Source organism: Boleophthalmus pectinirostris, unplaced genomic scaffold (assembly GCF_026225935.1).
Source record: "Boleophthalmus pectinirostris isolate CB_2022bp ecotype Guang Dong unplaced genomic scaffold, ASM2622593v1 HiC_scaffold_17, whole genome shotgun sequence".
In the NCBI taxonomy this organism is placed as follows: Eukaryota; Metazoa; Chordata; class Actinopteri; order Gobiiformes; family Gobiidae; genus Boleophthalmus; species Boleophthalmus pectinirostris.
Window position 1 is genome coordinate 111,723 of NW_026571115.1, and position 16,940 is coordinate 128,662.

Here is a 16,940-nt window from a genome sequence, read left to right on the forward strand (position 1 = left end):
CAATTGGCTCTATACACTGCAGCACACTGGAGAGCTCACCGTGTCCTTAAAATCGTAAAATATAAGATAAACAACTTTTTTAATTAATTGAAATCAAGTCTACCCTAATGTTTTTAAATGTAAAATACTTATTTACTTGTTCTTACTCCGCTCTGGTGTTTTGGTTGGTGACGAAATGGTCCATTCCCTGAAAGTGTTTCCTCTGAAGGTCTTCTGCCACATTTGCTGGCACATACGGTGTAGAAAGTCTCTAGCATCTCAAATGTCACAGTACAGCCAGCTTCTCATCGAGCTCCTAGACTCTTGCACGGTCTCCTAATCCTAATAAAAAAGGTAATCTATTGTCACATCTCTGTTACAATGTTGTTTCCTCATCTAAAACATACTTTTATGATAAGTTCTTCTCTCACTCTCTTCCACCTTGTTATGTCATGTTTTGGAAAAGTGTACCATGTGGTGTAATTTCTAAAAGAACAATAAATGTAATGTAATGAGAATAAATGACATCATTCTTCAGAGGCACCACCATAAACAGTGAAGAACTGCTGACAAACTTGAAAGTGCACATGAAAACAACAACTCAGTTCTAGTTACTTTTTGAAATCTTTCGGAAACTGAGAGGATGTGAACGTCATCTTCATGGTGTGTTATCATTAACTTAAAAATGCTTCCAGCATATATGTCTTAATTCAGTAGCAGTCCTCTGTGTGTAACTGATGTATAAGATGGTGAATTCAATTTAAGCGGTTGCTGGATTTTGTCATTGTGAGCGACGTTTTGAACGCGGCCCAACTCTAGTCCCGTCCACGAAGACACACTGGTGACTCTTTGTCCAATCAGATTACAACTTGTGCCTGCGTCATTGCACTATGAGCCAATGAGCGGCGGCGGGCTTGCGTAGCGCATCAGCTGCTCTTGTTTTGCTTTTTTTCTCTCCCGGATCTGTTTTGGTCCCGCTTTGGACCAAGTCCTGGACCCAGCCCTGGACCCAGCCCTAGACTGTCCGCTTTCCCCGCGGAGCCAGCCTTCAGCCCGTCTCCTCCGGTCTCACTCAGCCGCCGTGGAGCCTTCGTCCGCATACCCCAAGCCGCGAGGAGCCGCCGAGACCAGGCCTCCGGAGCAGGGCGAGGGGAGGCGTCCGAGATGGAGACCGCACAGTGTGGCCCAGAGGGGCCTCTTGGACCGAAGACGGGCTTTGGCTGTGCTACCTTCAACCAGGACGCTACGTGAGTGCGCGGAACTCGCCTGTGCTTGTGGTTAGGCTTAAGCCTGCAGACCGGAGGGGTTAACTGACAGGTCTGGGTGCGTTTTCTTTCGCTGAGGTCTAGAAGCCACAGAGTTCTGACAGAGCTCTGTACTAGACCTCAGTGGAGGCGACCTTTGGATTTATTCTATTTTATCTAGGCTACTTATTTACGTTTGGGGGGAAATAAAACATAGACTACTACACATAGCCTACAGTTTACACAGACTGTGGGCCTTCAGAGCCCTAGAGCCTCTAGACAGGTAAATAAATAATATGAAAACGGTCTGTCTTTAAAGGTGTACTTCTTTTCTGATGGAGGGTGGGTCCGCTGCCTGTTTGTCACAAAATAAGTAGGCGTTATTTATCTCAAATGTTCCACAATATAACATTAAACCTATCCATTAAACCTATTCTGTTTTACAAGATGTAGAAAGACCTGTAGTCTAATATCATAAAATGGAAATTTTCAGGCAAAACAATATATATCTCAATGGAAAGCAGACTAAAAGAATAACTAGTCCCTAACTAGTCTATAAATGATCTAAATGAATGGCCAAACATAGTGGACACACTTAAAAGCACTGACTTTGTCTGGACTAGAGCTAATTTTTTTTTTTTTCTTTTTTTTTTCTGACAAGCATTGTGATTATGATTACAATTGATAAAAAGACAAAAATCTAAACTGACAAACTATTTCATGGATCGCATTTCAGAACATGTTACACTACAGGGTTAGCAGTTTTGTTGTTGTTGGGTTTTTTGCTGTTTTTTTTTTTTTTTTTTTGTTATTTTTAACCCAGAGTAAGGCAGGAGATTTTGTTGTGGAGGAAATTATGGTACTTTAAAGCTTGTAGATTTTGCAAAGCTTGTAAATTTTACAGTGATTACACATGCACAGATATGTTAACCATTATGCCATAAACATAAACATGAGATGACTCACTTCTCTCTCCTCATCCCCTTAAAACAGGACAGGTGATGTAGAGAAGGTACTCTGTGCCAGTGTTATCACAATACTAAAATTTCAAACTTGATTTTGACTCCAAGGAATAAACTCCATACTCAATTCTGATATGACAATGATAATAAGAACATTCTTTATTTAGACAGTAGAACGTGGTTGGTTCCATAGTGGTCCATGGGTGTATGATGTGCTTTTATACTTGTTCTGATACAGCTCAAGTATCAAACTCATTCTAGTAAAACTATTCACGAAAGATTCATTTTTGTTTGTGAATGGGACTTTTTTTTAGTATTGATATTTGCTCAAATTAGTATCTAGTTTTGGTACTAGTTTTAGTATCAGGGGTTAGAAACTATTTTCGATACTTTTGATAACACTGGTCTGGGCTTGCATGATTGCTGTAGTCATGTCACATGCCACACCAGCAATGTTCTACTGCAGGAATCAACCATAAGCTACCACTGCAAATTGTGAAATACTGGCTTAGGAAAATAGTCCAGTCCAAGGAGTAATATTGATTTTTGTTGAAGTAGTAGAGTTGTCACAAAATATATACTCTACGGTAGATCTGCAGTCCACTAAAGAAATTCTTGGACCAAAGACATGTCCTTCCTTTTGATTAATTGACCAAAAAGTGGGGCATGGCAATATATTTTTATTAACAAAAATGCAACAAATGGTGGCATGTGCAGTACTTTGTCTGTTGAGTGTAACTATGCTTTGTTCCCCCTGTTTAGCTCTCTGGCTCTGGGCACACACAGCGGCTTCAGGCTCTTTTCTCTGACCAACGTAGACATGCTGGACTGCATCTACCACAGCACAGGTCTGGAGGCTAAAGGCTCTTTTTGTCATTTTAAATGTTTTTCTCCAATATGTCTGTTTTGTCTTCATAAAAAATAGAGGTGGGTGGTAATAGTGTGCAAGGTCATATCAAATAACTTTGGACTACTGCAAACTGTTTAAAATGAGCTAGTTCTGTTTCCATCTTTTAAGAGTGTGAAAATCAGGTAGAGTAGTTTAATATGTTGAGAGTATCATCCTCACTGTGTGCTTATGTGCCCAGTGAACAGCCTTGACGTGGGCGTGGTGGAGCGGCTCTACGGCAGCTCTCTGGTGGTGGTGGTGAGCGCTCAAACACCCCAGCATCTCCACATCTACCACTTTAAAAAGGGCACCGAAATCTGCAACTACAATTACCCCAAGCCAGTGCACGCTGTCAAGCTCAACAGGCAGGTTCGTATTCGCTAATACTCTGAGAAACTGAATAATGAATAATATTGTTTCCCCAAGAAAATGTATTTCACCTTCATTTTGTTTGAATTAGAGCAGTTCATAATAAAGAAGGAGAATTACACTTATATGGTGTATTAATTAATTAGAGATAGACCTGTTGGTCGATATTTCAGGCCGATATTTTCTCTTTTTAGCAAATTGGCTATATTTTAGATCTTTGAGACATTTCTTCCCAAAAAATATCAGCAAAGTTTATTGGCCATCAGGTGCCATGTTACCATTTAAAAATGCTTTTAGGTAAAAATGTTCAGCTTCAGTCTTGTTTTTGACGTTTCTTTACATAGGCCTGTGGACAAAAGGCTAACGCACACTAAAGCACAGCCCACAAACCTATGTAAAGAAATGTCAAAAATAAGTCTGAAACTTAACATTTTAATATATGGTTTTCACCTAATATTGCATTTAAGAACAACATAAAAACTGCTAAATGAATCAATAATTAGTCCTAGAAGTGACTTAGGGTATTCTACCTTCTGCAGCTCAAATGGTATCATATTAAAACCAAATAGGGCAAATTTCCACACAAAGAAATTGAACACATGATAAATATTGAGCCCAAAATATATTATTCCAGCTTTTGTATTTTGACAGCCAGTCATTCCTCTCGTTGCTTACACACAGTATTTCAACTTTCGCTTGTCTGTTTTTGTTATGAGCGATGAAACCACCGCTGCCTCTTGGAATTGGTAATAGGCAGCGTCATAGCTTTAGAAAATCATTTTTGTTTCGTAGGCTATTGGCTATCTCTTCGCTTTTAATGTCATGTATGCATGAGTCCTTTGCCTTTGTCATTTCTGCTCTTGAAAGCATGATTGAAATATTAACAGATTCAATAGGCTAAAATAAGCAATGAATCAATACCACTAACTAGGATACAAGTGGAATGAGTGTGCCACTGCTGAACAGACAGTGATAATCAAAGTAATCAAGTGAAGGAAATATCTCTTCATAAAAATATCTGGGTTGGTGTAGTCATGGCCTAAGTGTGTCTAGGGAAGCATCTGAATAGGACACTGAATGTGTAGAGTAGAGCCCAGAGACCCACCTCATCTCCCACAAAGAAACGTCACTATGTATCTGCCTCAGCTGCTCACTGCTCATTGAAGCGCACAGATGGAGCACAGTTAGGACACTATTGACCATGGCTTTTGCAGAGTGGAGATCATGTTGATGTGTGGCATAGAAAGTTATTTGTGCACATACTTAAAGATGAGAGGCTTTTACACATGAATCATTCCACATCAAATTTCCGAATGTTCCACTTGACCATCTCAGATTTGACTGAAAATAATCTAGGAGTTTCACACACTTCCCAATAGGAAAAGTCCCAAATTTTAGCTCCTGACTCCTTATAGTTTTGTCATTAAAAATATTTTGTAAACTCCCCTCGATCTGCTTTGAGCAGAGTTTTCCAAGGAACCACTTTCAGATTGCTGTATCTAAAAAACTATTTAAGATATTGATATTGAACATACACCTTCCCACACATGCTGTGTACTTTGTATTTTAAAATACAAGACATTTTTAAATGTAGTTAATACAATTAACTGAGATTCAGGAGCAGGACCACGCCTCAGCCGCCCTCTCCTCTCACCAGCGAACCACAACTCACCTCGACCACGCCTCGAATTTCCCAGAAGCCTATATGTAGCAGCCTTTCCCATCATCCCAGTTTGTCTCGGCTAACTCAACCCCACCCTCCCATCCCCTATTTTGTCTTTCAGTCATAAGACCCCTACAGGGGGGTCCCGTTCCGGCTGGGCCAATTGTGGATTGAGACGGAGCCCCCACCCATAGTCTCAACCCAGCCATCTTTGCCTCGCTTCGTACATTATCAATAAACTTCTTCGCACTATGTCATTGTTGGCGTGGTCCTAGCTAGTGAAATGTTTATTATTTCATTCTTACTATACTTGAAGTTTAACTTATATGTAGTCTTTAGATATAGAAATAGAAACATGTTTGTTATGATCCTGCACAAAGATGCAACAAAAAGAGGGAGGCGAGGGGTTATATATTTTTATTATTAATTAAAGAATTTTAAAAAACATACACAATGTGGTGGGTTAAAGTCAGTCGTCAGTAATGTGTGCATGTTGTTTGCCATGAGATGTTCTGAGTGTGCTGTTGCTGTGTCAAAATCAAACTAAAGATGGCATGAGCATTTGAAGTCCATGGCTGACAAGCTAGAAAGTAGATTTGCAAATGCATTCACCAGTGCATTCACAGAGATAATCACTGTTTCAAGCCAGTCAATGCAACAACATCTGAGATCAGTACAGTGTCTGGAATTGCTGGATTTTTAGTCCACTATGAGACAGAACATGCAGAAGAAGAGGTATCACAGGACTTCCAAATCAGTGACATGATACCTGGCCAATATGTAACCTGTGTTTACGACCATCACTGATGGGTGGGAAGCATCACAGAGACCTCTGAAACCCAGCAAGATGTTCAGACACAATTCATGCATCCACGCGAACCAGCAAAAAGTTTCTTCTGGCCCAGGAGAGAAGATGTGTGCCGGGCACCTTTACAACACATCATCTCTAAAATAGATGTTCCTAGCAGTACAACAGGACTCCTACATACAATTCAGAACGTTTCCTCAAAGAGTTGAGATAATTTACAATAGTGCAGTAATCAAAGAAAGCATTTTGTTGAGTTTAAGCTGTGTGTCATATATTCAGAGTGTTTTCTTAGCTTCTTAAAGTGCCTTCATAATCCATGAATGCTTGCATGCAGACACCACATTTTCAAAAATTCATTTTACAAAAATAAGGCAGATTCCATTCCATTTCCATTTTTAACCCTTAATATCTTCTAGAGCATTTATCACAGAGGGTCAGTTTTAAAATACAAAGTACACAGCATGTGTGGGAAGGTTCAATATTGAACCTCTGTCTTTGAAATTGCACTTTCCACAGTCCTTCAAAGATGCCCTCATATTTAAAGAGTAGAATTTTTGAACAAGTTTTAAGGCACCAGAAATCTGTGATAAACCAAAAGCACATGTGTTAAAGTCCATATTCTACAAGAACATTTGACAAATTTTAACTCTTGAAAATTTGAAAGACCTATCTTAAATAGTTGTTTGATACAGGAATCTGAAAGTGGCTCTTCGAAAAACTCTGCTCAAAACAGGTTGGGGGAATTGACAAAATACTTTTTAAGACAAAACTAAGTAAAGGAGTTGGGAGCTAAAATTTGGGACTTTTCCTATTGGAAAGTGTGTGAACGTCCTAGAACTTTGTCAGTCAAATCTGAGATGGTCGAGCAGGGCATTCGGAGATTTGGCATGGAATGACCCACATGTGTTAACCTGGCAGCTCCACTGCTCTCCCATCTCAGCTCTCATCACAGCTCTGTGTGCACATAAAGATCACTTAAATCAGGCATGTCCAAACATGCCCAGGGGCCAAATGCGGCCCTCAGACAAATTTTTCTTGGCTCTCAGGCTTCCAGGTGAATTGGCCCAAATTACCTTGCATCAATTAAAAAATATTTTTTTACTGCAAATTTTTGGAAAATCTACCTTGATAAACCTCATATTTAATATTTTGTTTGTGATTTTGAGGATCTTAGCATGAATAAAGTGTGATGGTTCATTCTAACGTGTTAAACATGCACATATTTCAATTATTCCCTTTACTGAGCACCAGTCTACGGCCCTTGATCGGCCCTCTGATTCTGTTTAGATTTGTGGCCCTTGATGAAAAAAGTTTGGATACCCCTGACTTAAATAAAGCAGGTGGTGGAGAGCGCAGAGCTTTATGCATTTTTGGATAATTTCTCGAGATTCTCCTTATTTATACCCTCACCCCACATCCCTTGCGGGGCTCCGTTTGTAGGCTATCTGTACTTTCAACTCCACTACAATTGACTGAAAAGACTGAAAAGTTAAATTTTTTTTTATTATTGTTTGAGACTTGCTAAAAAGGCTGAAGGGTTAGTTTTAACACATTTGTACTCTGTGCAAACAAAAATATACAAAAAAACAAAACAAAACTGCTAGTTAATTTGTGTTGTTTGGTTGAACAAAATTCAGCACAAATCTTTATCAAAATCACTACATTAGAAGCTTATTAGATCTCAAAATGTGTGCAAAATACTTTTACTTTTTACTCTTTAAGTGCATTTTTAATGAATACTTAACAGATAAGTAGATTTATCATGTGATACCTTTACTTTGTTCTGGTCTATGTACTTTTACTTTCACCACTGGTATTACTCAAGCATTTGAATGAAATGAATATACATATATAGTGTATATATGAATATATCTCTAGGTATGTTTTTTCCCAACTAGACTATAATCTCACAAGTAAATTTTGCATAATATAGGAAATACAATTAAATACAAGAAGTTTCACTTCTTTGTCATCCACTGAAGTTAATGTGATTGATGTTGTTACAGAGACTGGTGGCGTGCCTTGAAGGGTCCCTGTACATACATAACATAAAGGACATGAAGCTACTCCAGACACTGGTGGTCCCGTCTAACCCGTGTGGCCTGTGTGCCCTCTCCAGCTCAGGCTCCTGCTCTTACCTAGCCTACCCCCACTGCCCCAACACCGGAGAGCTCCAGGTCTATGATGCCACTGCTCTGGTGAGAAAACCAATAGCTCTTGTATCTTTAAAGTGCATGACAGGTTTTCATGTTTTTAGAATTTTGACTTGATTTTGTGTGATTTACCAGTGGTAAATATTATTATAATAGTTTAACTATTATCATAGTTAGTTAATGAAACCATGGGCCATGACCATGGGAAAGTGAAATATATTACCTTCTTGTCTGTCTCTGTTCAGTTCATTAAGCGATAGACAGAGTGAACAGTTTGTGGCAGATCATTTTCTTGTTCAAAAGTTGAACAACATCAGAAACGTGCAGTTCTGACCAATCAGAGCACTAGCTGCTAGAGTAGCACTAGCGCGGGGCTAGGCTAACTCTTACAAAGCTGACTTTTAGGTGCTTTGACAATTTAACTTGTACTTGGAGCTGCCACTAATCATTCCCCCTCACAGAGGGGGCGTGTCTTATCCAGGTCTTATTATAGATCCATGATTCTATGATTCCACCCAAACCACAATGCTGCCCTCTTGTGATTGGTTCGAGCCCAATGCAGCAGAATGCGTCAGGCCAGATGGATGCATACATTCTCCATACATGTTCTGACCTGTGTCTTGTGCTTTAGACCCCAGTGACAGTGATACCGGCTCACCACAGTCCTCTAGCGGCTCTCAGCTTCAATACCTCCGCCTCCAGACTTGCCAGTGCTTCCCGGAAGGTGAAGCATGCTATTACAAGTACACAGCACATATGTTGATATGTAATGCATTTCGTAATTGTTTTGATCTCCATTAGCTCTGGAAGCATAGCTGCTCTTTCCTGAGTCATCGTTTCATACACAATTGACATCACAATAACATTAACAATACATAAAAAAAAAATATATATATATAATATATATAGACCCTGTCTGGTTTCATATTGGTGCCTATCTGAACTAAAGAATGGCTCTTGATAGAGCACCTTTGGTCATTTAGTTACTATAATGTTTCTTGTCACATTAAGCAGGGAAGCATTGAATCTCTCTTTTACCTTTAACCAGGACTGTAATTATTGTTTATGACCTTGTCTGCATTGTTCTAGGGCACGGTCATCCGAGTGTTTTCCATCCCTCAGGGCCACCACCTCTTTGAGTTCCGCCGCGGCATGAAGAGGTCTCATTCACTCTCAAAACTGTTTGTCTCCTTCCTCTCTCTCCCTCCTTTCTGTCTGCTATGTCTCTCTCTATTCTCTTCTCTCTCCCCTTCATTCACTCGCTTCCTCTTCTCTCTTCTGTCTCCTTGGCTCTCTTCATTTTCTCCTCTCTCCATTCTTTGCTCTCTCTCTTCTCTTGGTGCTCTTTCATTGTACTCTGTCTCTCTCTTCTCTGTCTCGTCCCCTCTCTCTATCTTTTGCTCGCTTTCTCTCTCTCCCTCTCTCACTCTTTCTCCCTTCTTTGTCTCTTCTTAGCTCTGTCTCTTCCTGCCTTCTTGTGTGTCTCTCCATTCTCTCACTCTGTACAGTGTGATGAATCCCCGGCTTCCATGTCTCTGCAGGTGTGTAGACATCAGCTGTCTGTCCTTCAGCCCTGATGGACATTTCCTCTGCTCCTCCAGTAACACGGAGACTGTGCATGTCTTCAGACTGGAGCACCCCAATGCCAGGTACACAGCTCGGACACCCAAGAGTCTTTAGACACATTCCAAATAGGAAGTGAGCATGGGAATACTGGTGGCCACTGGACCGGAGCTGCAGTTACAGACAGAAACAGACAGAGCTGTGTCTCCAGTTAGTTAGCTTCATCCCCCTAGGAATGTTGAGCACAAGAAAGGTATTAATATGACTTTAGCAATGGAATTTCCAAAAAAATAAAAGTTTTCCAACAAAAGAAGGTGAATTTACTTTATAAATATTGTTAGCAATGCATGAAGTTCTCTGCCAACCAATATGTTGGAAGCATAGATTGTATTTTATAAATGGAAGTAGCTAACCAGATAGCCACAATCCCAAAAGGAAGTGAGCATGGGCTCTCATCTGGCTCCATTGACTCTGACTCCAATTCACTTTCTATTAAAAAAAATGTTGCTCATCTCTCTGTAACTGCTGCAAACAGGCTAGTTATTTTGGTCTTAAAATGTTGGTTTGAACCCGTTCTACATGATTCTGGTATTTTTATTTCACTTTTTTGTCCTGAAATCAAGACATGAACATAGCATAGTGACATAGCACTTTGGTTGCTATGTCACCAAGCTTCATTTGACTGGAGTCGATACTATGGGTTACTTTACACTCATACCTCACACCTTAGTCCACTTCTTCATACAGTCTACAGTTGGTTTGAAGTTTGTAAAAGACTTTTTGGAATACAGGATCATTTTCTGAAGCACAGTTTCCAGTTGTGAGCTCACAGTGTGTGTGTGTGTGTTTCCAGTTTGGACCAGGAGGTGGATTCTTCCTGGGGCTCGTACATGGGCCGTATGTTCTCTGCAGCCAGCTCCTACCTCCCAGCCCCAGTGTCCCACATGATGAGTCAGGAACGCGCCTTCGCCACCGCCCAACTGCCCCGCCCCAGCTACAGGAACACATGCGCCCTTGCTGTGTAAGATGACAATCAAATATACACACAAATCTTTAGCTTTCTTTAGATTTAGTTTACATTTTGGTTAGTTACACCTCATTGAGAAGCTGCAGTTTCAAAAAGCAGTTTGACATACATCCTTTTTCTTCCACTGGGGCTGTGGAAGCAGCAGTCTGAGCAGGGACTCCCAGACCTCCCTCTCCACACACACTTCATCCAGCTCTTGTGGCGGGATCCTGAGGTGTTCCTACGCCATCCCGAAGACTTAGTTCCTCCAGCGTTTCCTGGGTCTTCCCAGGAGATTGAACACCTCACAGGAAGATGTCCAGGAGCCTTCCAGAACAGATGCCCTCCCCGAGCTGCTCCACTGCTTGTGGAAGAGCAGCAGCTCTAGCCTGAGCTCCTCATTTATGATTGAGCTCCTCACCCCCCCTCTAAGGGAGCGCCCAGCCACTCTGTGGAGGAAACATTTGGTCCGCTTTTATCCATGATCTTGTCCATTCGGTCATTACCCAAAGCTCATGACCATAGATGAGGGGAGGAACAATGGGGAGCTTTGCCTTTGGACTCTGCTCGTTCTTCACCACAACAGTCTGATACAGCAACTGCATCACTGTAGGCGCTACACTCCACCCCGATTATGATCATGCAAATTATTTGCCATTATTACCGTTATTTGTTTGTTTACAAGAGCTCTACATATTACAGCTTTCAAAAACTGGAGCAGAATTATGCTGTAATTTTAAATTCACCTTGTACTGAAAAACGCATTGCCCCTCTCTCTATAGCTGCTTTATTTAGCTCATTTGTCCATAAATCAAGATATGAACATGAAGAGAAATATGATCTTGTGAGATTTTTTCATCTTTTTACATTTGGATTGGGCAAGAAAGGGTTATGTGTCAATGAGTTACATCTCTTACAGTTCCAAAAAGCAGTACTAGAATGGTAATGAAAATGTTTAAATAAATAAATCAAAAATTGAAAAATGAGTCACACAATTTATATATTAGGACTTATGCTGAAATCTTGTTTTGTCTCGTCCGTCTTGTGGCCCAGTCTTGTATTGCCTTGTGGAAACTGGGCCTAGATTTGACTTTAAAACCTTTTTTTTCTTTTGTTAGTTCATTGAGTATATTAAACTGATCCCTGTGTGTGGTAGGATCCAGAAGCTTCCTCGTTTGCTTGTCGCTACGTCTGACAGCATATTGTACGTGTTCACCTTTGACCCGGCCGAGGGGGGCAAGTGCCAGCTCTCCCACACACACCAGTGAGTTTGTGTTTGTCTCTTCTCTCCTCCTATTGTTCAGTATATGAATGCTGAACAGATATTCTTCTCTAAAATCTCTCTCTCTCTTCTCTGTCTCTAAATCTCCTCTCTCTGTCACAATAGCACATTTTGAAGCATGATGTTTCACTACAGAGACATTTTACGATAATATTGAACCGACTTTATGCCACTGTCACAAAGCAGGATAATCCCAGTAAACCCATTTTTAAATAGACAGTAATTATTATGACAGGCCTACTCCCTCTCTCCCCTGACTCCCTTTTCTCTGAGTCTCTTGTCAGCTCTCCCTTTCTCACTTGCATCTTCTCTCTCCCCCGTCTCTTTCTTTCACCTTTCTATTTCTTACTCTCCTCTATTTGCTCTCTTTCCTCTCTTATTTGTGTCTTCACTCTACTCTTCCTCTCCCTCTTCATATTTCTCTCTTTCACTTTTCTCTCATATGTGTCTCTCTGTTCTTTTGTCTCATCTGTTTCTCACTTGTATCCTCCCTTTCTTTCTCTTCTGCCTCCATCTCTCCTTTCTCCCTCCTTTGTCTTCTCATTCCCTCCTCTCTCCCCTTAGACTCCCCTTTGTCTCTCAGCTCTGTCTCTCCGCTCTCTCTCCTGTCTCTGCTCTGTCTCTTTTCTCCTCTCTCTCCTCTCGTTTTCTCTTCTCTGACTTCCCTCTGTCTTTCTCTCGCTCTCCTCTGTCGCTCTTTATACTATCCCTCTCTCCTCTGTCTCTCCAGTATTCAGTTGCTCTTGTATTTTTTTGCTCTCAGACTGTTAGAGGAGCTTCAGGGCCAAAGTGAGGGTAGAGTGTGGGAGGCCTCTGATTGGTTGGGACCAGTGACCCCCTGTCCCACATACGCTGCCACGGCTGCCTTACCCCCGGCCCCCAGCCTCACTCCGGGGCTTACTGCAGCCACGCTCACAGGTATGATTGCCAACTTTCACTCACATCATATTTAACACACAAACACTGCATATTAAGGCTTATTACTTCTCTTAGATTGAAAACACACTAGTCCCCCTTGTGCTCCACTGTGTTTTTATACTCTATACACCTTCACTAGAATCATTTGGATCAGGGGTTTTCAAACTGGGTGAATGTGAGCATCCCCGTAGATTAGGTGAAGACAGCCGATCCTCCCTCTTGCCCAAACTCCCATCCACCTGCCTCCCCCACACAGGCCTTTGAAGTAAGTGCATCTTTTGTGTTCCTGCAGTGAGTTTTAATAACGACTGATAATATATTTTTTTAACATTGTATTTTCATATTTATTTTCATATATTTTTTTTTAGGTGCATTCATAAAATGATTTGATTTGATACTAGGCAATGTGGGAGAAGTGTCTTGCCTAAGGACACAATGATTGAATTGATTGTATTTAACTGACCATGACTATCAACTGTTCTGGAGACCTGGAGCATGTTTTGGGTTGATGGGGGAAACCGGAGCACCCGGAGGAAACCCATCCAGACACAGGGAGAAACATGCAAACTCCACACAGAAAGGCCCAGGCGACCCGGGGATCGAACCCAGAACCTTCTTACTGTGAGGCATGAGTGCTAGCCACTCAGCCACCGTGCCGCCAAGAATGAGGCAGACATGTTTGAGACATAAGCTTGCACTGTTTGATATTTCTGAATGGTGCTTATTTAAGACGAAATACGAGCGAATCTGATTTCGGGGAGGGGGGGGTTGCAAGCACACATTTCTGACCAGTAAAAATTGAAGACTGGGGGACAAGGCAGTTTCCCAGTTGTACAGATTGCCAGTTCAAACCTGGGATTAGGGTACTGTAACATGGTTTAAAGCTCACAAGAATCCATTTTGTGTAAGATAGGACCTGTAACAAAGATGTGACAGATGAGTGAGCCAATCAGGGACACTCAGCAGTGTGTTACCTAAATGAATCTAATGTGAGAGAAGGTTGATTTTGTTGTGTCTCCCTGTGTGTGGGCAGGCTACAGTGAGGACGGCGGCTGCAGAGAGGGGGAGGTGATCCCAGAGCATGAGCTGGCAGCTGGACCAGTGCGCCTGGATGATGAGAGCGAGTTTCCTCCAGTGAGACCCACCCCACGCACACATGCCTGCACACACACGGTCACAGATGCCTGCACACATGTTCACACAGGCCCTCGCACACTCCCGCACACAAGCCCTCGCACACGCCCTCGCACACACCCTTGCACACACACTCACAGTCGCCCATACACATGCCCTCGCACATGCCCTCACACACGACCTCACACACGCCCTCACACGTGCCCTCACACGTGCCCTCACTCACGCTCCCAGTTGCCCACACACATGCCCTCGCACACGCCCTCGCACATGCTAACAGACGCCTACACACGTTCACAGATGCCCGCGCACAAGCCTTGCACGCATGTTGGCAGTCGCCCACACACAAGCCCTCGCACACGCCCTCACACACACCCTTGCACACGCCCTCACACACGCCCTCACACACGCCCTCACACACGCCCTCACACACGCCCTCACACACGCCCTCGCACATGCCCTCACACACACACCCTCACATGTGCACACATGCCCGCACACTAGAGCATGGAAGCATCGAAGCTACAGGATTTTTCGGTCTTAAAGGATTTTCAAACATCCAACAAAAAGCGCACACCACAGATGGCTGCAGATGGCTGCAGCAGGATATGGCTGTGGACCATTATTTATTTTATTTATGTTGCTGTAAAAGTACAGATAATCATTAAAATACTGTTAAAATACTGCTTAATAGTATCAATAAATCCTTATCAATACCTATGCACTCACACACACACACACCCACATACCATTCATCTGCTACACAACACACCTTTATGTGTCACAACTGCAGGTCCAGCTACAAAGAAGGAATTAATCCTTCACCACAAATGAGTCAACTGTATGCACAAATGGTTCACCTGTTGTCTATTCCTTGTTATTGCTTTGTGTGAAATGTTCCACAGTATAGCATTAATTTTTGCTTTTGCTATGATGAGCAGTTTACACCACAAGGCCAAGTTATAGGTCAGGGATCTCATTTATAAGTATGTGTACATCCAAAAATGTTACCTAAGTTTGTGATTTATGAAAACACTATTTGACTCAGAAATGAGCGGCCAGTCCAACAACTGTCAACTTTAGCCGACAGGGTTTTCAGCGATGAAAAGTGAGTAATGTTATTAGGTTATTTTTTTTCAGACCTAATGTTACATATTTACTTGGCCTGAAAAAACCCTAATAACATAAATTATCAGAAGACCAAATGAAGCTCATTGGACAAGAAGTTAGAAAGTTTGAGGATTTTTGTAACAATATGCAACTGAAAGCCATACTGTGGAATATCAGGCAGATCATCTAGGACCTCTCCACCAGAAAAGTGACATGAATTGAACACATCTGATGGCAATTCTTCTGTGTTGGTAGATCAAATGTCGAGATGGACGTGACAATATTTTGGGCTCGCTCACATTTTCTGAGATGGACAGCTTCTGTAAACTCTAACCCTAAAGAACATCAGTCACCACTGGACCTCTCAAGCATGAACTACCCACAGGAGCAGCTGTTTCAGACACACCAGATTATGTTGTCAAAAGTATCACTACAAACTAGTATCGAAACTAAACTAAAAAAATAATAATTTCAAAACGTAAAAGGTGACACTGAAATTTAAATATATATATATTGATACTTTGCAGCTGATGTCATCAACATTCCCCTGGGGGTGTGAATCCTAAATGAAACCCTGCTCTGTCTGAAGCTCTAAATAAGATTAGTTTAAATAAAACTCAGGTTCAGAACTGACCAGAAAGTGCTGAACTACAACACGTGAGCTAATTCATGCTGTTAAACAAGTCTCTCATGCATTAAATTACAGTCAAATGAAGAGAAATGATTCCTTGATGAGTCTTTTAACAGTGTAACACCACAGGCTGTGCAGTGTGGCGCCTCACCAGCACCATGATAACTGTGAACAGCCCTTGGTCCCTTTATTTCAGATAAACTCATGCTCCGTATGTCTGAAATACTGTGTACACACCTTTTTCCTTTGTTTTGAGATAAAATGTTACACATTTATTTGTATACTATATAATATATCATTTGAAATGAGACCAGAGGCATCGTAATGTACAGTATTGTCTGGGGAATACTTGTATTTGTGTTTGTGTGCAAAGGATGTGTTTTTATGTCAAAGACATGTCGGAAATGGCATTACATTTCCAGAAACATGAATACGATATGAATTTTGCCAGGTTTACAAAATCTTGGTTTGATTTGTTGATGATGTGTAAATGCATATTTTTTACAGGTTTGGTGTCCTCTCCATCTGCCCTTCTCCTCTGCTCCGTCTGCCCCTCTCCTCTGCATCCTCTGCTCCATCTGCCCTTCTCCTCTGCATCCTCTGCTCCATCTGCCCTTCTCCTCTGCATCCTCTGCTCCATCTGCCCCTCTCCTCTGCATCCTCTGCTCCATCTGCCCTTCTCCTCTGCATCCTCTGCTCCATCTGCCCTTCTCCTCTGCATCCTCTGCTCCATCTGCCCCTCTCCTCTGCATCCTCTGCTCCATCTGCCCTTCTCCTCTGCATCCTCTGCTCCATCTGCCCTTCTCCTCTGCATCCTCTGCTCCATCTGCCCTTCTCCTCTGCATCCTCTGCCCCATCTGCCCCTCTCCTCTGCATCCTCTGCTCCATCTGCCCCTCTCCTCTGCATCCTCTGCTCCATCTGCCCCTCTCCTCTGCATCCTCTGTCTCCATCTGACCCTCTCCTCTCCCAACTATCTACAAATATGCATGCTGGACCATTATTATGTACTGTATGTAAAGAACATTACTTGAGTTATATTTTATTTAAGATAAAATATTTGAGTATAAAATAATTCTAGGTTACGCCAATATTCTTGTAAAAGATGTAACTTAATGTTGCCTTCTCACACTTAGAGGGCTGTTTGTGCCTGTAGCAGATGTATATGAAACTGTCAGTCATTTTGCACAAGACCAAAGCGGGTAAGACCGAATAAAAAATGACAACATGG

The 16,940-nt window shown here is 41.8% G+C and overlaps 1 protein-coding gene across 3 annotated transcripts; it reads left to right on the forward strand.

The window, feature by feature from the left end:
* Positions 1–900: 900 nt before the first annotated feature.
* Positions 901–16,940, forward strand: wipi1 (WD repeat domain, phosphoinositide interacting 1). 3 transcript variants are annotated; one of them, XR_008632074.1, is made up of 13 exons: positions 901–1,226; positions 2,948–3,033; positions 3,274–3,443; positions 7,921–8,112; positions 8,699–8,791; positions 9,157–9,227; positions 9,609–9,716; positions 10,484–10,651; positions 11,793–11,900; positions 12,682–12,836; positions 12,976–13,101; positions 13,870–13,970; positions 15,336–15,376. XR_008632074.1 is itself a non-coding variant. In XM_020925735.2 (12 exons), exons 1-12 carry the CDS (start codon positions 1,144–1,146, stop codon positions 15,411–15,413), a joined length of 1,413 nt encoding a protein of 470 aa, XP_020781394.1. In that variant the 5' UTR covers positions 901–1,143; the 3' UTR covers positions 15,414–16,940. The 3 variants fall into 3 exon arrangements, 2 of the variants coding, with proteins under 2 accessions (XP_020781394.1, XP_055008868.1); XM_020925735.2 differs by lacking the exon at positions 12,976–13,101 and having other exon boundaries at positions 15,336–16,940; XM_055152893.1 differs by lacking the exons at positions 13,870–13,970; positions 15,336–15,376 and adding an exon at positions 13,205–13,860.